At 35.5% G+C, this 18,366-nt stretch overlaps 2 protein-coding genes across 2 annotated transcripts; one reads left to right on the top strand and one right to left on the bottom strand.

Moving 5' to 3' along the window:
- Window positions 1–3,967: 3,967 nt before the first annotated feature.
- LOC106085111 (DNA topoisomerase 2-binding protein 1) lies at window positions 3,968–9,693 on the bottom strand. Its single transcript, XM_013249155.2, has 5 exons — window positions 8,802–9,693; window positions 7,654–8,359; window positions 6,865–7,595; window positions 4,833–6,614; window positions 3,968–4,767 (listed from the first exon to the last, which is right to left on the bottom strand). The coding sequence occupies exons 1-5, from the start codon at window positions 9,480–9,482 to the stop codon at window positions 4,186–4,188; spliced, it is 4,482 nt and encodes a 1,493-aa protein (XP_013104609.2). The 5' UTR covers window positions 9,483–9,693; the 3' UTR covers window positions 3,968–4,185.
- Window positions 9,694–11,855: 2,162 nt separating this feature from the next.
- On the top strand, window positions 11,856–18,126 carry LOC106085118 (coatomer subunit delta). Its single transcript, XM_013249165.2, has 7 exons — window positions 11,856–11,996; window positions 12,081–12,120; window positions 12,204–12,837; window positions 12,904–13,397; window positions 13,466–13,577; window positions 17,113–17,278; window positions 17,341–18,126. The coding sequence occupies exons 1-7, from the start codon at window positions 11,994–11,996 to the stop codon at window positions 17,467–17,469; spliced, it is 1,578 nt and encodes a 525-aa protein (XP_013104619.2). The 5' UTR covers window positions 11,856–11,993; the 3' UTR covers window positions 17,470–18,126.
- The last annotated feature ends 240 nt before the right edge of the window (window positions 18,127–18,366 follow it).

The raw sequence follows: 18,366 nt of genomic DNA, 5'->3' as shown, positions 1-18,366 counted from the left end.
CTTAATCGGTCTCTATATGGCAGCTATGTCTAAATTTGGACTATACTCGGTCTAGATACCGGATAGCCTACACACCAAAAAAAAAAAGGTTCGAATATATTTGTGACAAATAACTCTGTTTTATTGGGGAAGTAAAATTTTAATGGTAACTCCGCAACATTTTCCTCCACCGTTGAACTTTGTCGTACCATTTGCCACATTTGGGTGTTAAAGTCACATCGGTTATGGTAAAACTTTTATGAACTCCTTCTGTAGTAAAGGATGGCTTTTTCAAATTAAAAACTTCTTTTAGGCAAAAATGCTTCGTTTACAGCAAAAAATGATTTTTTGCAGTGTAAAATAATCATTCTTGTTTTTGTTCCATTTGGTACAGCTCAGACTGCCAGCAGTAGGTTAGGTTAGGTTGAAAAGAGGGTGCAGATATTAATCCGCCCCATGTCACTATGGACATACACCTTAGCCAGTAATCGGCTTGTTGTGCGCTCTAAAAACTAACAAGTAAAAGTGCCGGGCCGAATCTTATATACCCTCCACCATGGATCGCATTTGTCGAGTTCTTTTCCCGGCATCTCTTCTTAGGCAAAAAAGGATATAAAAAAAGATTTACTATTAGAGCGATATCAAGATATGGTCCGGTTTGGACCACAATTAAATTATATGTTGGAGACCTGTGTAAAATGTCAGCCAATTCGAATAAGAATTGCGCCCTTTGGGGGCTCAAGAAGTAAAATAGAGAGATCGATTTATATGGGAGCTGTATCGGGCTATAGACCGATTCAGACCATAATAAACACGTATGTTGATGGTCATGAGAGAAACCGTCGCACAAAATTTCAGGCAAATCGGATAATAATTGCGACATCTAGAGGCTCAAGAAGTCAAGATCCCAGATCGGTTTAGATGGCAGCTATATCAGGTTATTAATCGATTTGAATTATACTCGGCACAGTTGTTGGGTATCATAACAAAATACGTCATTCAAAATTTCATTCCAATCGGATAAGAATTGCGCACTCTAGAGGCTCAAGAAGTCAAGACCCATGATCGGTTTAAATGGCAGCTATATCAGGTTATAAACCAATTTGAACCATACTTGGCACAATTGTTGGATATCATAACAAAACACGCCGTGCAAAATTTCATTCCAATAGGATAAGAATTGCGCACTCTAGAGGCTCAAGAAGTCAAGACCCAAGATCGGTTTATATGGCAGCTATATCAGGTTATAAACCAATTTGAACCATACTTGGCACAATTGTTGGATATCATAACAAAACACGTCGTGCAAAATTTAATTCCAATAGGATAAGAATTGCGTCCCCTAGAAGCTCAAGAAGTCAAGACCCAAGATCGGTTTATATGGCAGCTATATCAAAACATGGACCGATTTGGCCCATTTACAAACCCTACCAATCTACATTAATAAGAAGTATTTGTGCAAAATTTCAAGCGCCTAGCTTTACTCCTTCAAAGTTGGCGTGCTTTCGACAGACGGACGGACCGACATGGCTGGTTCGACTTAAAATATCATGACGATCAAGAATATATATACTTTATGGGATCTTAGACACATATTTCGAGGTGTTACAAATGGAATGACGAAATTAGTATACCAATGGTGGAGGGTATAAAAAACACAAATTTTAGTAACAAGAATCACACAAAAAGAGTAAATCTGCGTCTGTAATTGTTCTCTTGAGCTAAAATCTCTACGTCAGTGACGTTGGCTTTATGCCTTGAATATATGTGAGGGTTTTATAGAATTTTCGGTTAGAGTATTCTGTTTCGCGGTTCCTGTTTTCTCCCTATTCAACCTAACCTAACTACCTCATTCATTGTTTGGAATAACCGTTAATATGACTGAATCCTGGTAAATTGACGCCATACAATATAAAGGGTAAATAAGTTACATATCTACAACCTTCCGAATGTGTAATCTTTGCCACACAATATTATAATAATTCTAAATAAAAAATGAATCATTTTTTAATAAAATTAAAATATTTAATCTTTATGTACTTCAAACAAAAACCTTAAGTTAATTGTATTTCTCACGACAATGGGTGATAGAGAAGGAGTAGTCGATTACGGAGCCCACAAATAACGATGCCAGCAGACAAGTCTCTTGTCACGCAAAGAGATTAATTTTAATTAAAATATTTTTATTTGTCCACCATAGATATGTACACTGAATTGGATGATTAGCAGACAATAGACAATCCCTAATGAATTAAAAGGAGAGTACTTGAGAATTGTTAGCGATAACATCGGGCACGAGCCAAGAAATTGAGTTCACTTGATTTTGACCAAAATTACTGAAGATATGAAAATAATGAAATATTAACTAATATTATAAAAAATAAATAAAATTTTGAAGGTTTTTTTTCTATAGAAGAAATTCGTTCTTGCCATCTCTTGATCTCTTGCTCTCAACCGTCTGTACATACTCCTCACCCTCCGCTATTACTTGTAGTAATGGAAAGTTGGTGTCTGGTGTGTGGGAACGCATGCTTAGGACCGAGAGAAAGCAACCACATGATTCTCTGTTGATGTATAGAAATAAAATTTTGACAAATTTTTTTCTATAGAAATAAAATTTTGACAAATTTTTTTCTATAGAAATAAAATTTTGACAAATTTTTTTCTATAGAAATAAAATTTTGACAAATTTTTTTCTATAGAAATAAAATTTTGACAAATTTTTTTCTATAGAAATAAAATTTTGACAAATTTTTTTCTATAGAAATAAAATTTTGACAAATTTTTTTCTATAGAAATAAAATTTTGACAAATTTTTTTCTATAGAAATAAAATTTTGACAAATTTTTTTCTATAGAAATAAAATTTTGACAAATTTTTTTCTATAGAATAAAATTTTGACAAATTTTTTTCTATAGAAATAAAATTTTGACAATTTTTTTTCTATAGAAATAAAATTTTGCAAATTTTTTTCTATAGAAATAAAATTTTGACAAATTTTTTTCTATAGAAATAAAATTTTGACAAATTTTTTTCTATAGAAATAAAATTTTGACAAATTTTTTTCTATAGAATAAAATTTTGACAAATTTTTTTCTATAGAATAAAATTTTGACAAATTTTTTTCTATAGAAATAAAATTTTGACAAATTTTTTTCTATAGAAATAAAATTTTGACAAATTTTTTTCTATAGAAATAAAATTTTGACAAATTTTTTTCTATAGAAATAAAATTTTGACAAATTTTTTTCTATAGAAATAAAATTTTGACAAATTTTTTTCTATAGAAATAAAATTTTGACAAATTTTTTTCTATAGAAATAAAATTTTGACAAATTTTTTTCTATAGAAATAAAATTTTGACAAATTTTTTTCTATAGAAATAAAATTTTGACAAATTTTTTTCTATAGAAATAAAATTTTGACAAATTTTTTTCTATAGAAATAAAATTTTGACAAATTTTTTTCTATAGAAATAAAATTTTGACAAATTTTTTTCTATAGAAATAAAATTTTGACAAATTTTTTTCTATAGAAATAAAATTTTGACAAATTTTTTTCTATAGAAATAAAATTTTGACAAATTTTTTTCTATAGAAATAAAATTTTGACAAATTTTTTTCTATAGAAATAAAATTTTGACAAATTTTTTTCTATAGAAATAAAATTTTGACAAATTTTTTTCTATAGAAATAAAATTTTGAAAAATTTTTTTCTATAGAAATAAAATTTTGACAAATTTTTTTCTATAGAAATAAAATTTTGAAAAATTTTTTTCTATAGAAATAAAATTTTGAAAAATTTTTTTCTATAGAAATAAAATTTTGACAAATTTTTTTCTATAGAAATAAAATTTTGACAAATTTTTTTCTATAGAAATAAAATTTTGACAAATTTTTTTCTATAGAAATAAAATTTTGACAAATTTTTTTCTATAGAAATAAAATGTTGACAAATTTTTTTCTTAATAAAAACCAACTTGTTTTTGAACGTTGTATTGAAAACATTAAATATTATTATTATTAACCATAATATCGGGAAAAGATACAAAATATGAAACAAATTTTTTTATAAAATGTTCGAAACGAACACTTTTGAGAACCAAAAATAAATTAAATTTTGTTAAAATAGGAATCAGTACAAAAAATAAGAACACCTCAACTAATCCAAAATGGTAAAAGTCCCGTGACTCCAAAAACCTCTTCCTTACATACGAACTTCATATTTGGCTCTATCCACATCAGCGCCATTCATGAGATATGCATTGATGTACATTTGGGTTAAAACAAATATATCATGGTTTTTAAGAAATTCATAGTCATCAGCATCCAAGGGACATTTCTTGACATCCACAAAACAATGGGTGGCTGTGGATGCCAGCGTTGAACAAGAGCTGTAGGGGGTTGTGGCCTCGACAATTTCACCTTTACCCGCTTTGATGACGTTCTTGAGAGCATCCACAGTGCGATTTGTTATGTGCAGAATGGCTCGTATACCGGTAAAGGCCCCCAATATGGAGCCGGACAATTCTTTGCGCCAACGATGTGCGGCCGCAGCAATGACCTGTTCGTCTGCCGTCAGCTGAGGCAAATTGTGGGCTTTGCAGTTACCCCATTCATAGAGTTCTTCATCGATGAAGACATCCTTAGCAAAACACTCCTCTATGTATTTTAAGCTCAGCACCCATTTGCCCGAAGAAACGCAGCCCAACATTTTCTCACCACGATTGGGTTTTTCGCAAACAAAATGGGTGCACTCGGGATCAAAATTCACTAGATTTTCACAAACCTAAACAAAAGACAATAAGAAAAAAATCACAATCTGTTTTCAAATTGGAAAAGAATGTACGGTACCTCTCCTCCTAATTGCAAAATTTTTCCTATAATCTCATCTCTGGTCTCTTCATCGGAACAAGAGATACTAAAGCGTGGAGTGCCTGGGTATTGCATTGAAGGTGCCACTTGCCTAGCACGGCGCTGTGCATGAAACTCCGTGGGATCTCGCCAACCCACCATATCCTCTGTGTGTAGCTGTTCCGATTCAAAGGGTTGCACATAGTGGGCCTCAGTTTCCATAGCTTGTACCGAGGATTGTTGTTGATCACTACTTAGCCGAGTACGTTTCAAACTTTGCCGCCTGGAATCACAATTACGCAGATATTCCGTAATTTGTTTGATTTCTGGTGAAGCGCCCGTGGGCAGGCTTGTTCGTGAAGTGGTAGCAGAATTTGGCTTTATAATAGTACCACCACCAGCATTTTCATCCACATTAGTCTCCTCAAAACTTATCTTGTCAAAGTTTATGGTTGATTTTCCACCCAAGGAGGCTCTTTGACCCAAACCACTGGGCGATGCTTGAGACATACTACGCCGATGCGAAGACATATTCGGACTCTGTGTGCCAGGTATAAAGGTATCAGACTTTCTTGTTTCATTTGTGGGCATCTGAAAAGTATTGCTAGTGTTCTGTTCTTCCGCAGCATCTGGATTGAATATAGCCCTGGGAGCCATAACTGAGGAACTGCGTGAACTCTTATTATTCAAGGGTGTTGTGTCCAAAATTTTCTTGGTTACCGCTGATTTTCTCTTATTCGAAGATGTTCCTGCCTTCTCCTCATCCTCATCGCTGTACTCTATACCCATGGCTTTGCAGGTGGCTCTAATAACTCTTCTGCGTATCTCATCAATTGGGGTATCGGGCTTCATTTTCTTGGTGGGTAAACGCCAACGTTTTTCAAACTCATCAGCCATACGCTTTTCGAATTCCGGTGTTGTACAAAAATCGGGAATACCTTTGGGTGTAGGTATTTTACGATTGACGGGAGTGCAAGCCTGACGCCGAAATCTCTCCAACTCTGGTGTTTGGTTATTCTTCATTTCATTGATGACCTCCCTCAGGCATTCGCGTTCCTCTTCATTTTCGATTTCTGCCAGTATATTTTCCATAAAATCAAAATTATACGAAGCCTTAGCATAATTATTGGTGGGTGTATGAGGAGAATCGGAACCAGAGCCGCTGGTGTTGGATAACGATTGTCGAGTAACTCTACCGGGACCAGCCAATTCGGAGACTCGTTTATTACGCAATGGCGTAAAGGTGTCGGGTGCTGCCACTTGATTATCCGCTTCAGTAGGTGTGGCACTTCCTTCATTATTCTCCACCCCAACGAAATCCATGCGTTGTGGTGTTTGCTGATTATGGGGGATGCTTGTAGTACTTTTTTCCGCAGCCTTTCTGGCCGTACTTGTATTGCGTTCACGTAAAGTCGGTGATGGTGGAAAATCATCGGGACTCTCGCCCACCAAATATGCAGCATATGGTACCTTCTTACCTTCTTCGGCACACCTTAATAGCCATTCAGAGGTTACCACAGGATAACGCCATTTAAGAGCTCCTTCATATTTAGAGCCTTCGGGTGAAGGACATATGAGAAGTGGTCTCTCCTTTTTAACAAATGTTTTATTCACTTTGGCTCCCAGTAACTGAGCTATGGAATCAATAAAGTCTCTTTCTAGCAAGGCATAGACAGAAATTACAATTGTCATGCCTTCTAAGGGTTGGGAATTTGCTGTATGTGGTATATGTTTGTGGTAGTATTCTATGGGTACCAGTTTATTGACTTTCATACAGCTTTCCTGGAAGAAAAAAAGGAAAATGATTTTCTATAGAAATTGTTTGTTCTTATATAACTCTGCAGATAATTAAAAAACAAGAATTTCTTTCACTCGATTTGTTTGCCAATTCTTCAAAATTCGCGAAAATCGCGAATGCCAAAGTACCTCACAAATAAAGAGGTACAGCTAAAAATCTGATGTTCTCGCCAGGGTTCGAACCCTGGCATCCAGCGTCATAGGCGAACATGCCAACCTTCTGCGCAAAACTTACCACATATAATTCCGTTATAATATGCCTTGCTTTGACAGGCAAATTACTTGCATCCAAAGTACTCTCAAATGACACAATGGCATAATCCACCGGATCACGAAATGTAGCGGGAACAATATTACCCTGGGCTGCTTCACATTCACTGATCATTTGTGTGTAAAACTCTTCAGGGAAATGTTGTTTGTCTATGTACAGAGACATGCCCTGGAAGAAATCTAAATTTTCATAATCAATGGTAATGCCAGAGGCATTGGTAAGATCCGACGGCTGTGCTTGCAGTTGAACCGCATTGGTCGTTTTGGCTGGTTCATTATTGGGCACACATTGTGTTGAGGAAGCCATGGGATGAGCCATTGTAACATCATGAGGTATGCTGGTGTTTTGTGGCAACGGTACTGGTGCTTGAGGCACATTTTCTTGGGAATATTGAGAGATAAGATCATGTTCCTCGGCTTCCAAAGGCTGTTGCTCCGAAGAAGTTGGGGCAGGAGGCGTTTTGTTATTTTCATTTTCGCCATCGGTTTCAGCATCCTTTGAAAATAGTTTCTTCTTAATGGGTTTCTCAGGTTGTTTGAAACTATGATTCATTGAACGTAAAGTCTTTTTTGAAGAGGGGGAGGGGGCATCAGGTTCCCTTGAAGTGGGCAGAGAAACACGATAAACAGCCTCATTGGCGGTTTGTTTAATTTTTATACTTTCCAACAGCCAATCCAAACGTACTATATGAGCCGCTAAAATTAAAAAAAAAAACTTGTAGATATTCATCATACTTTCCAAATGTTTTATTACCTGTCAAAAAGTTTTCCTTCTTCCAAGACTTAAATTCATTATCATCCAATTGACCGACTATGATATGAGTAATTTTCTCATTAACCACATCATAACGCGTTGCACCTCCCACATTTAGAATTCTGTTCAATTTTTCTTTCTCTTCTGTACGAAAACCGCTCAGATAAATACAACAACCATCCAAAAAATTTCCCGCCTTCTTGGCTTGTTTGGGACAAATCTCTTCATAGACCAAACGATAGTGACTACCGGATCCGGCCTTTTTCAAGAGATCTTTTTTCAAGTCCTTGGAGGGAGGGTTAATTGGAGCTACAAATGTGGGAGCACTTTGTGACTCATTAAGATTTGAACATATGGTATCATTCACTGTGGTCATATCGCTATTTGCCCTTCTTGAACTGCCAGCTACACTAATACGCGATATATCCGTATGGTCTGCCACTGTAAAATCCGCCAAACTTTGATCACTTTTTGTGGGTGTCGAGACCTTTAGGGACTTGACTTGATAGGCTTTGGTGGGCAATGCAAAACCCTTTTGTACACTATCCATAATCCATTCGGGTAGTAGGATATCCTTTTTGTAACGAACCGCCGCAGCATATTTATCGGAATTTGTTTTGTTCTTTTCGGTAATGACAATATCGACCAGTTGAGATCTGAAGGCGCGATGATAAGTTCCCCCGTTTTCGTTGACCAATCGCATAACCTGGAAATTAAAAATAAAAAAAAAAGCAAAACATTAAAAAGGGCGAAATAACATTGACAAAATATAAATGGATAATACTTTAGTTGTTTTTTCCCCCAAAGCGGAGTAGGGCTAATGACCTTGAGAATTATGTTAATCAGAAAGATTTAATTATTGAAAAGAAATTGCCTGTTTCTCGCAGATATCATCGGATAATGATTGGAATAGTCTGGTATGGAAAGAGAGGAAAACACACAGTTTGTGTGACATAGCAAGAAGGATGGTGGCTTGTCAGACCTCAATAAACACTCTTAAGCGAAAGATCTCTATAGTCAGACACGCCAGGCCGCAATATAAATCCAACGTAGGACCCCTTAGTGTCCAAATCCAACCCAAATAGGAAAACAGAGTTATGATGAGGCTGAAATTGACTTGACATACCAACTTAAATTCCTTCACTTACCTCATTCTTCTTATCTGTCTCCAAACCAGTACATGTTATGTTTGTTCCAAAGAATATGGGCAGTTTGTACTTGTCGAATTCTTCATCTGTAGCCGAAACCTGTGCGGCACAACTACGCTCCCAAACACGTTGAACCCAATCCACATGCATCACCGGTATGCCATTCAATGTGGCGTGTTCATATTTCGTAGACTTAATGGTATTCGAAATGAGATGTGTTATAGAACGTCCAAAATTTTGAAAATAATGACCTCCCATCCATTGGATGAGGTTCTTGAGTTTCTCCTTCTCTTGGGGCGTTATGCCAGTCGCTGAGATTTGTAAATCTCGCATGGCACACGTAAACACCGGGCTGGTGCCCAACGGTATTTGTTGGGCATTCAGCAAACATTGTGTAAGGCATGGTGGTCCTATGATCAATGATTTGGTCTGTTGTAATTGTTGAAAGAAGTCACCTTCGAAACGATCAAAAATGAAAACATCTTTTTTGGTTAGCCTGCCAGAAGCTATCAATGGAAATCCTTCGCTGGCTTTTATCTGGCGTATATTCTCTTCTGGAATGTGATTTTGCAAATAAATCAAGGACTTCTTGAAGTCTTTGATAACTTTTTCATCGCTGTCGTTTGCTGCAGCATTGATGGTTGAAACAAAATAGGCATTTATAGTATCGTCCAAACTCATTTAGATTAGCTATGGAAGATACCGAAACTTTCCAGAAAAACTATTATATTATGCGTTCTAATTACAACTACTATTACACTATGCTTGATTTATTTTCTTTATAATTATTATAGTTTTTCCTTTTGCACGATATCCGCGCTTTTCCTGCTGACAGATTTTATTTCTGTGTTGCGCCAAATTAAAAATCAACTGTCAAAGTGTTGTTGTAAATGCAAACATAAAGCACACACACAGGCACACAAGGGTTGTATTTTTGCAAGTGCAAAGTTTAGAGCTCCCAAATTGATTTGACTAGTTGTGAAGGCTGTTCACATGTCAAGATAAAGCCTAGAAAGAAGATCTAGTATATGCATTGTAAAAAATGAGAAAATCAATGCGAAAACATTTGGCAAAAGCAGTACAAGCTTTTAGAAAGAAATTGTTGCTGTTGTTTTGGTAACAGTGTGTTGTACACTGAAACGTAAGACCTTGCCGATGAAAGACTCATTGGGTCAATCTGGCTGCCATAGGATTCAAAAACGAGACTGTGATATCTTTCTACTACACAGGATTCACTTAACAAGGTTAAGCCAAGCGATCAGCCATGGCGAAACAATTGAAGGTGGTCTCGTTTGTACATCAACCACAAATCATACGGTGCAATCATTGCAAGCAAATAAGAAAAACGTAAACAATGAAAAGTTTAATGACGAAAATTCAAAAAATTTATGTGGGCTGATCACCAGGGTGGATTAAATAAGATGGTCTCACGCGAACAGCTGGCCAGGTTTGACGGTATTAAGATTTTTCAGATTTTTGTTTGCATTCTTATGTTGCTATCTTCTTTCTCGCATATTCTCTGCTCACTTACGCACACATATACACACATGCTCACAAATTTCTTTGAATGTGTTGGCAAAATGTCATTCAGCTTGATGACAACATGTCGGATTGCACCATATGATTTGTGGTTGTTGTACAAATGAGACCACCTTTAATTATTTCGGCAGTTGAATGCGATGGCGTAACTATTGCGGCAGCCAACTGTCCAAAAATACTTGGTACGACTTTTTACAGATTGTCTGTCCAAATTAAGAAGTAGAAGCGAGGTACTTAAGTCTTGTAGTGCTGACAAACGAACCCTGTATATAAGACAATTGACAGGTTACTAGTAAGACAATTGACTGGTTACTGGTTGTTTAAAAAGTCTTACTGTGGTCTGTTATCAGAATTTTTGTGTGATGTACTGTTGGAATTTGTTATCCACCATAAGCTCTTTTGAAATTACTTTCTTCCAGGTGGTGCTTCGCGTGGCTGACTATTCCTTGGAAGAGATTTTCAAGTTGCGACATCTGAAAAATTCCGCCATGTTTTGAATATGTTATTTTGTTGTTAGATGATGTTATTTCGCTTCCCTAGGACGGAGCAATCCCGTATGATATAATCTTCACGCCAATAGAACCATGAGAGAGCTTAGAGAGGTAGAGGTTAATCTGGTCGGTTCAAGTCGTGGCGGATATGTGCGGTGATGGACGTGTTATTGTATTGCTATGCATCTTCCAGCAATAGCACATCAGCATTTGCATTGATAATGACTTAAAGCCCATAGCCTTTGAGGTCTTAGACTTAGGACTTCGACTACATCTTTTGCTCCGAAAAGTTATGGTTTTGAATCGATTGGAAGCTTTCTCGCCTACCGCAGAATGTTTTGTACGCCTTGCCACTCAATGGGTGATCGACAAATTGTTGTTGTGGAGGTTGCAATCCTCGTCAAGTTCCACAGCTGAGCAAGTTATTTCCGGTCTATAGGATCGATCGCCTCGATAAATTGTCTTCCAAAATTCCAACATTGTGACACCCGCTTGCAAATTGGGATGTTTATCCCTCTTGTAACCAGGTACCACACGTCACCTGTTTATCTGCACAAACAAACATACTTGATTGCGCATAATTATGCATAGAAACCAAGGCGGATTTAAAAAGGTGGTCTCATGCGAACAGCTGTTAGCAGCCGGCCGGTGGTTTGACGGTATTAAGATGTGAGATTTTTGTTTGCATACTCTTTGTTGTCATATTCTTTCTCGCGTATTCTCTGTTCAGGTACGCACACAAATTTCTTTGTGTGTGTTGGCAAAACGTCGATCAGCTTGATGGCAAGATGGCGGATTGCATCATATGATTTATGATTGTTGTACAAATGAGACCACCTTTAACTGGTTAGCCACGCATAGAAGCATTGTTATGCAATATTTTATCAATTTCAAAAAATTACTGTTATTTCATAACGTCTGAAGCGGCCTTAAACAAAGCTCGGGAATCTGGCAACATTTGACTTTTGACATTTTTAAAGTGTTGCCAAACTTTTGCATAGTAATTCACAATTTTGACATATTTTCATTAAATTAATCGAACACGTCAGCTAGGCTATCTCCAAAAACTGAAATTCTTTTAGTTTTCAGGCTGAAAAGTGTATTAATTTGTAATAATACTTGAAATTATCAATTAATCAGGCACACTTCAACTCAATACAAAATGGTAAGTACTAAAACACTATAATGTTTGAGGAAAAACAGGAAATTTATGTGGTCGTTTTGCAACCCATCTTGATTGGTGTGACAGGTTCTTATAGCGGCAGCGGTGTGTACCAAGAATGGCAAAGGTATGTTGTTTGTGATGGTCCATTGACTACTAGCTAGACTTTCAAATGAGAAACTTGGTTTATTTCAATTTTCTATCTTTCAGTGATTATTTCACGACAATTTGTGGAGATGACTAAGGCACGCATTGAGGGTCTTTTGGCAGCATTCCCCAAGCTAATGACAGCGGGCAAACAGCATACATACGTGGAAACCGATTCGGTACGTTATGTCTATCAGCCAATGGAGAAGTTATATATGCTTCTAATCACCACCAAAGCCAGTAATATTTTGGAGGATTTAGAGACTTTGCGTTTGTTTTCTAAAGTCATACCTGAATACTGTCATACTCTGGAGGAGAAGGAAATTTTGGAAAATGCTTTTAATTTGATTTTTGCTTTCGATGAAATCGTGGCCTTGGGCTATAGAGAAAGTGTTAATTTGGCCCAAATCAAGACATTCGTGGAGATGGATTCGCATGAGGAGAAACTGTATCAGGCTGTAAGGCAGACACAAGAACGAGAGGCCAGGCAGAAAATGCGTGAGAAGGCTAAGGAGTTGCAGAGACAACGCATGGAGACAGCCAAACGTGGCGGTCCCATGAGCGGTGGCATGGGAAGTCGCTCTAGTGGCGGCTTTAGTTCGGATGGTTTTGGGGCAAATACAACCAACATGGGCATGGGTGGCATAAGTGGAGGACCCTCAATTGAAATGGATAAGCCAATAGCTCCCAAGCCACAGTAAGTGATATTTGTCCTACAGGTGGCTAGAAATTAAACATATCTTTTATTTTATTTTTCTTCTAGAAAACCAGTTTCTCGCAATGCCTTGAAATTGGGTGGCAAAACAAAAGATGTCGACAGCTTTGTGGACCAACTTAATAGTGAGGGTGAAAAGATTGCTAAATTGACCCCGGCCTCTGCAGGCAATAACTCTGCTGTTACTGCTGCCAAGGCAAAAATCATTTCCGATGTTCCCATGGATAGTATTCATTTGAAGATGGAAGATAAACTTGTGGTGCGCATTGGCCGTGATGGTGGTCTACAACAATTCGAGTTATCCGGCCTCTTGACTTTGCGCATTTCCGAAGAGAACATGGGACGTATTAAAGTGGCTTTGGAGAACAACGATGCGCATGGCATTCAATTGCAAACACATCCAAATGTCGATAAGGAATTATTCAAAACACGTTCGATTATTGGCTTAAAGAATCCTGCCAAACCTTTCCCTCTGAATACAGATGTTGGTGTGCTAAAGTGGCGTTTTGTAACACAGGATGAATCTGCTATACCATTGACAAGTGAGTGGGGTTTTATGTAAAGGATGTTATTGTGCGACGTAATATAATAACTCCTTTTTTTACTTTAGTAAACTGTTGGCCTTCAGAGAATGGTGAAGGTGGCTGCGATGTTAACATTGAATATGAATTGGAGGCTCAACATTTGGAATTACAAGATGTTTCTATTGCTATACCATTGCCGTAAGTAGATATACTCTTGGACTAAAAAAAATAATATGAAAAAAATTTAATCGGCCAAATACAAAGAGACTACAAAGTAACAAACAATGTTACTCCAAATTTATTGCAGCAAAATAAGCGACGAAAAATAATTTTAAAGATGTCAGCCCCCCAAGTTTCAGTAACTTTGTTCACAATATGGAAAGCAAAAGTATGCGGAAATTGGATGTAAGCGCCGATGATGCAATAACTTCGACTACCAACTATCCCAAGATATTTGGGGTCACATCTGGCAGGACGTTAGATGTAGGACAATGACTTCAAGTCACTAGCCTGCAGCACTTGGGTCGCTGATAAAGAAGCCTTGTAGACTACATTCCAAGCCATTCACCGACCGGTAGCCAGCTACCAACCACACACACGAACTGCGAAGAGCCGCCTGCTTAGTTCTTGTTGTTGTTGTTGTGGTTACATGGAAGTAGCAATCCTTTTCAAGTTTCATAGGATTATTAGTCACTTTAAGGCGCCAATAACTCGCCATGTCATATCGAATATCACAGGCGCCCCGGCCTGCTCATTGAGACTCCGCTCAATATTGTCAATTTCCGCGACTTCAGTTGCAGTTATTCCGTATACGAAGCATTTCACTACCCGGGAAGTTTCGACGCGGCCTGTAGCTCTCAGCTGAGCTTCTCGTGATGGCGATGAACACCATACAAATCGGAGCTCAAAGTTCCAAACTATGTGCTGCTCATAGTCATTCCGTGCCGGGTTTCCGTGCCAATTCTCGTTTAGACCACACCCATCAGGAACAAAGATTAAGTACGTGTCGCCTAAGCAGCATCTACTGGACTTTTATCGCAGCTGCTATCCAATTAAATCTCTTTTGGTTAAATATCCACAGCCCAGAGACGACAGGTTGGGTCAATATCATCTGGAGCGAGAGGTTCAAAGCTACAACAGAGAACTCTTTCAAGAATACTTCAGCGGAAGCTGTTAGAAAAAACCGCCACCCAGAGCACCTCAAGAGGTTAATCTCATTTAGCAACCCAAAACAATTCTGGCTTAACTATGTTCCGGCAGATGCAGCTGCCTCAATTTCTACTGAGTTAGGATTAAGGATGGATATGTCTAAATAGGGTCTAGAAAAACAACACAACCAGGGCCCGGGAGTCTTTTTTTTGATCGCGACACGGACCGGGAGTATACGAAGTAGGTACTCTGGGAAGGGCCCTCTCTTACAACAAAATACGCGCACTAAGGCGGCAGGCCCTGGCCGATGTAGATTCAATCGGGTCAAAGTTTCGTAAAAAAAAAATTTTATAAATTTCTTCGAAATTTTAATTTTCACGCAAAATTTCGTCAAAATTTGATTTTCACGCAAAATTCATCGAAATTTCATATTCACGCAAAATCTTGTCGAAATATAATTTTTTTAAAAAATATCGTCAAAATATGTCATCATAGAAATTTACGTCGATATTTGATTTTCACCGAAAATATCGTGAAAATATAATTTTCTTAGAAAAAAAATTGTCATGATATGACATCATAGAAAATTACGTCGCCATTTGAATTTAATTGAAATTTGATTTTTGTAGCAAATTTTTTCGAATTTTGATTTTCATGGAAAATTTCGTCGAAATTTGATTTTCATAGAAAATTTTGTCGAAATTTGATTTTTACTGAAATTTTCGTCGGAATTTGATTTTTATGGAAAATTTCATAATTTTATTTTTACTGAAAATTTCGTCGAAATTTGATTTTCATATAAAATTTTATCGAAATTTGATTTTCACTGAAAATTTCGTCAAAATTTGATATTCATAGAAAATTTTGTCAAAATTTCATTTTCACTGGAAATTTCGTCGGAATTGGATTTTCATAGAAAATTTCGTTGGAATTTGATTTCCATGGAAAATTTCGTCGGAATTTGATTTTCGTAGAAAATTTTGTCGAAATTAATTTTCACTGAAAATTTAGTCAAAATTTGATTTCCATTAAAAATTTCATTGAAATTTGATTTTTACTAAAAATTTCGTCGGAATTTGATTTTCATGGAAAATTTTTTCAAAATTTGATTTTCACTGGAAATTTCGTCGAAATTCGATTTCCATGGAAAATTTCGTCGTATTTGATTTTCACGGAAAATTTCGTCGGAATTTGATTTTTACTGGAAATTTCGTCGCAATTTTTACGCAAATTTTCGTCAAAATATAATTGTTTTAAAAAATATCGTCAAAATATGGCATCATTTACGTCGATATTTGATTTTCACGGAAAATATCGTGAAAATATAATTTTCTTAGAAAAAAAATTGTCAAAATATGATATCATAGAAAATTACGTCGACATTTGAATTTCATCGAAATTTGATTTTTGTAGAAAATTTTATCGATTTTTGATTTTTCACGGAAAATTTCGTCGAAATTTGATTTTCATAGAAATTTTGTCGAAATTTGATTTTTACTGAAAATTTCGTCGGAATTAGATTTTTATGGAAAATTTTGTCAAAATTTAATTTTTACTGAAAATTTCGACGAAATTTAATTTTCATATAAAATTTTATTGAAATTTGATTTTCAATGAAAATTCATAGAAAATTTTGTCGAAATTTGATTTTCATGGAAATATCGTCAAAACTGGATTTTTATAGAAAATTACGTCGAAATTGATTTTCACTGAAAATTTCGTTAAAATTTTATTTTCACTGAAAATTTCGACGAAAATTGATTTCCATGGAAAATTTCGTCGAAATTGGATTTTTATAGAAAATTTCGTCAGAATTTGATTTTTGCAGAAAATTTTGTCGAAATTTGATTTCCGTTGAAAATTTCGTTGAAATTTGATTTTCACTGAAAATTTCGTCGGAATTCGATTTTAATGGAAAATTTTTTTGAAATTTGATTTTCACTGAAAGTTTCGTCGAAAATTGATTGTCTAGAAAATGTTGTCGAAATTTGATTTTCACTGAAAATTTCGTCGGAATTTGATTTTTATAGAAAATTTTGTCGAAATTTGATTTTCACTGGAAATTTTGTCCGAATTGGATTTTCACTGGAAATTTTGTCGGAATTGGATTTTCATAGAAAACTTCGTCGGAATTTGATTTTCGTAGAAAATTTTGTCAAAATTGATTTTCCATGAAAATTTCGTCAAAATTTTATTTTCACTGAAAATTTCGCTGAAACTTGATTTCCATGGAAAATTTCGTGCAAATTTGATTTTCACTGAAAATTTCGTCGAAATTTTATTTCCATAGAAAAATTGGTCGAAATAAGATTTTAGGACCAAAAAAAGGGCAAGCGGTCAAATTTGATTTCCGTATAAACTTTCATCGGAATTTGATTTTCACTGAAAATTTTGTCAAAATTTGATTTTCACCCAAAAATTTCGTCGGAATTTGATTTTTATGGAAAATTTCGTCAATATTTTATTTTTACTGAAAATTTTCGTCAAATTTTGATTTTCATGGTAAAGTGGTTTTATAAAAAAAAAATCGTCGAAACTGATTTGAATCTTAGCTTACATTTTTTTTGTTTTTTTACCATTCCAGCATGAGTGTTCAGCCACAAGTTGCCGAGTATGATGGCACCTATAACTATGATGCCCGTAAACACATTTTGCAGTGGAATATTCCTATCATTGATGCTGCTAACAAATCTGGATCGATGGAATTCAGTTGTAATTCTTCTATTCCCGGAGATTTCTTCCCAGTACAGGTAAGTTAAATGGAAATCTTAAGAGGAGAAAAATGTAATAATTTATCACGATTATTTTTCAGGTCACATTTGTTTCTAAAACTCCCTATGCAGCCATTAAAGCCAAAGATGTGGTTTTGGTGGACACTGAGGCGCCAGTGAAGTTTTCAACAGAAAATATTTTATATGCGGATAAATATGAAGTTGTTTAAAGTAGACTTTCTCTTTCTCCCCCCTCAAGAATCGATGGATTCGATACACTTTTTTTTATAGAAATATTGTATATGTATGTATTACATCCACACACACACACACACCCACACACTCATATGAGTTATCGTTTAAATCTCTCATCATCAATATTATTATGAAATCCAAGGATGATTGGGAATGCAAATTTATTATTTTATCAAAACAACTATTCCAATGCTTTATCCTATAATCATCATATTTTTTTATATATATAGAGTTGTCTTTGTTTTTTTTTGAGTCTGTATGTTAAAAACATAGATTCTTAAGTTTGTGTTTTGTATTGGAGAAGAAAAAAAAAACGGAAAAACAAATGAGTAATATTTAGCTGGTGTAAATCGTTGGTTTAAACAACAGCTGCTTATAAAAAGTTTTTCCTTCAAAAGTTTATGTTTATTGATATAACGATTTTTTTGTTTGTTTATCATACATCATTAAGAGATACAGCCCCTGCTGCAGAAATGTATTCGAAAATAGCATATTCCATAATCTATCTTGAACTATAAATACAAGAAAAATAATTTTATAAAAATTTAAAAAGAAACAAATATGTGAATGAAAATTAGTTAAAGAAAGATACACCAAGAAATAATAAATAAATGATAAGAAAAAACAACAAAGGAATTTTTTTATCACTTAATGGATCGATTACTCAACTTCAGTTGAGTTGCCATCGGGCAAATTTCTTACAGAAATATCGATTTTTGTACATGTTTTTATACCCTCCACCATAGGATGGGGATATACTAATTTCGACATTCTGTTTGTAACACCGCGAAATATGCGTCTAAGACCCTATCAAGTATATTTATTCTTGATTGGCATGTCATTTTAAGGTGAACTAGCCATGTCCTTCCGTC

The sequence above is a fragment of the Stomoxys calcitrans genome, chromosome 4, assembly GCF_963082655.1.
Source record: "Stomoxys calcitrans chromosome 4, idStoCalc2.1, whole genome shotgun sequence".
NCBI classification, from domain to species: Eukaryota; Metazoa; Arthropoda; class Insecta; order Diptera; family Muscidae; genus Stomoxys; species Stomoxys calcitrans.
This window is presented reverse-complemented; position numbering and strand designations above follow the sequence as displayed.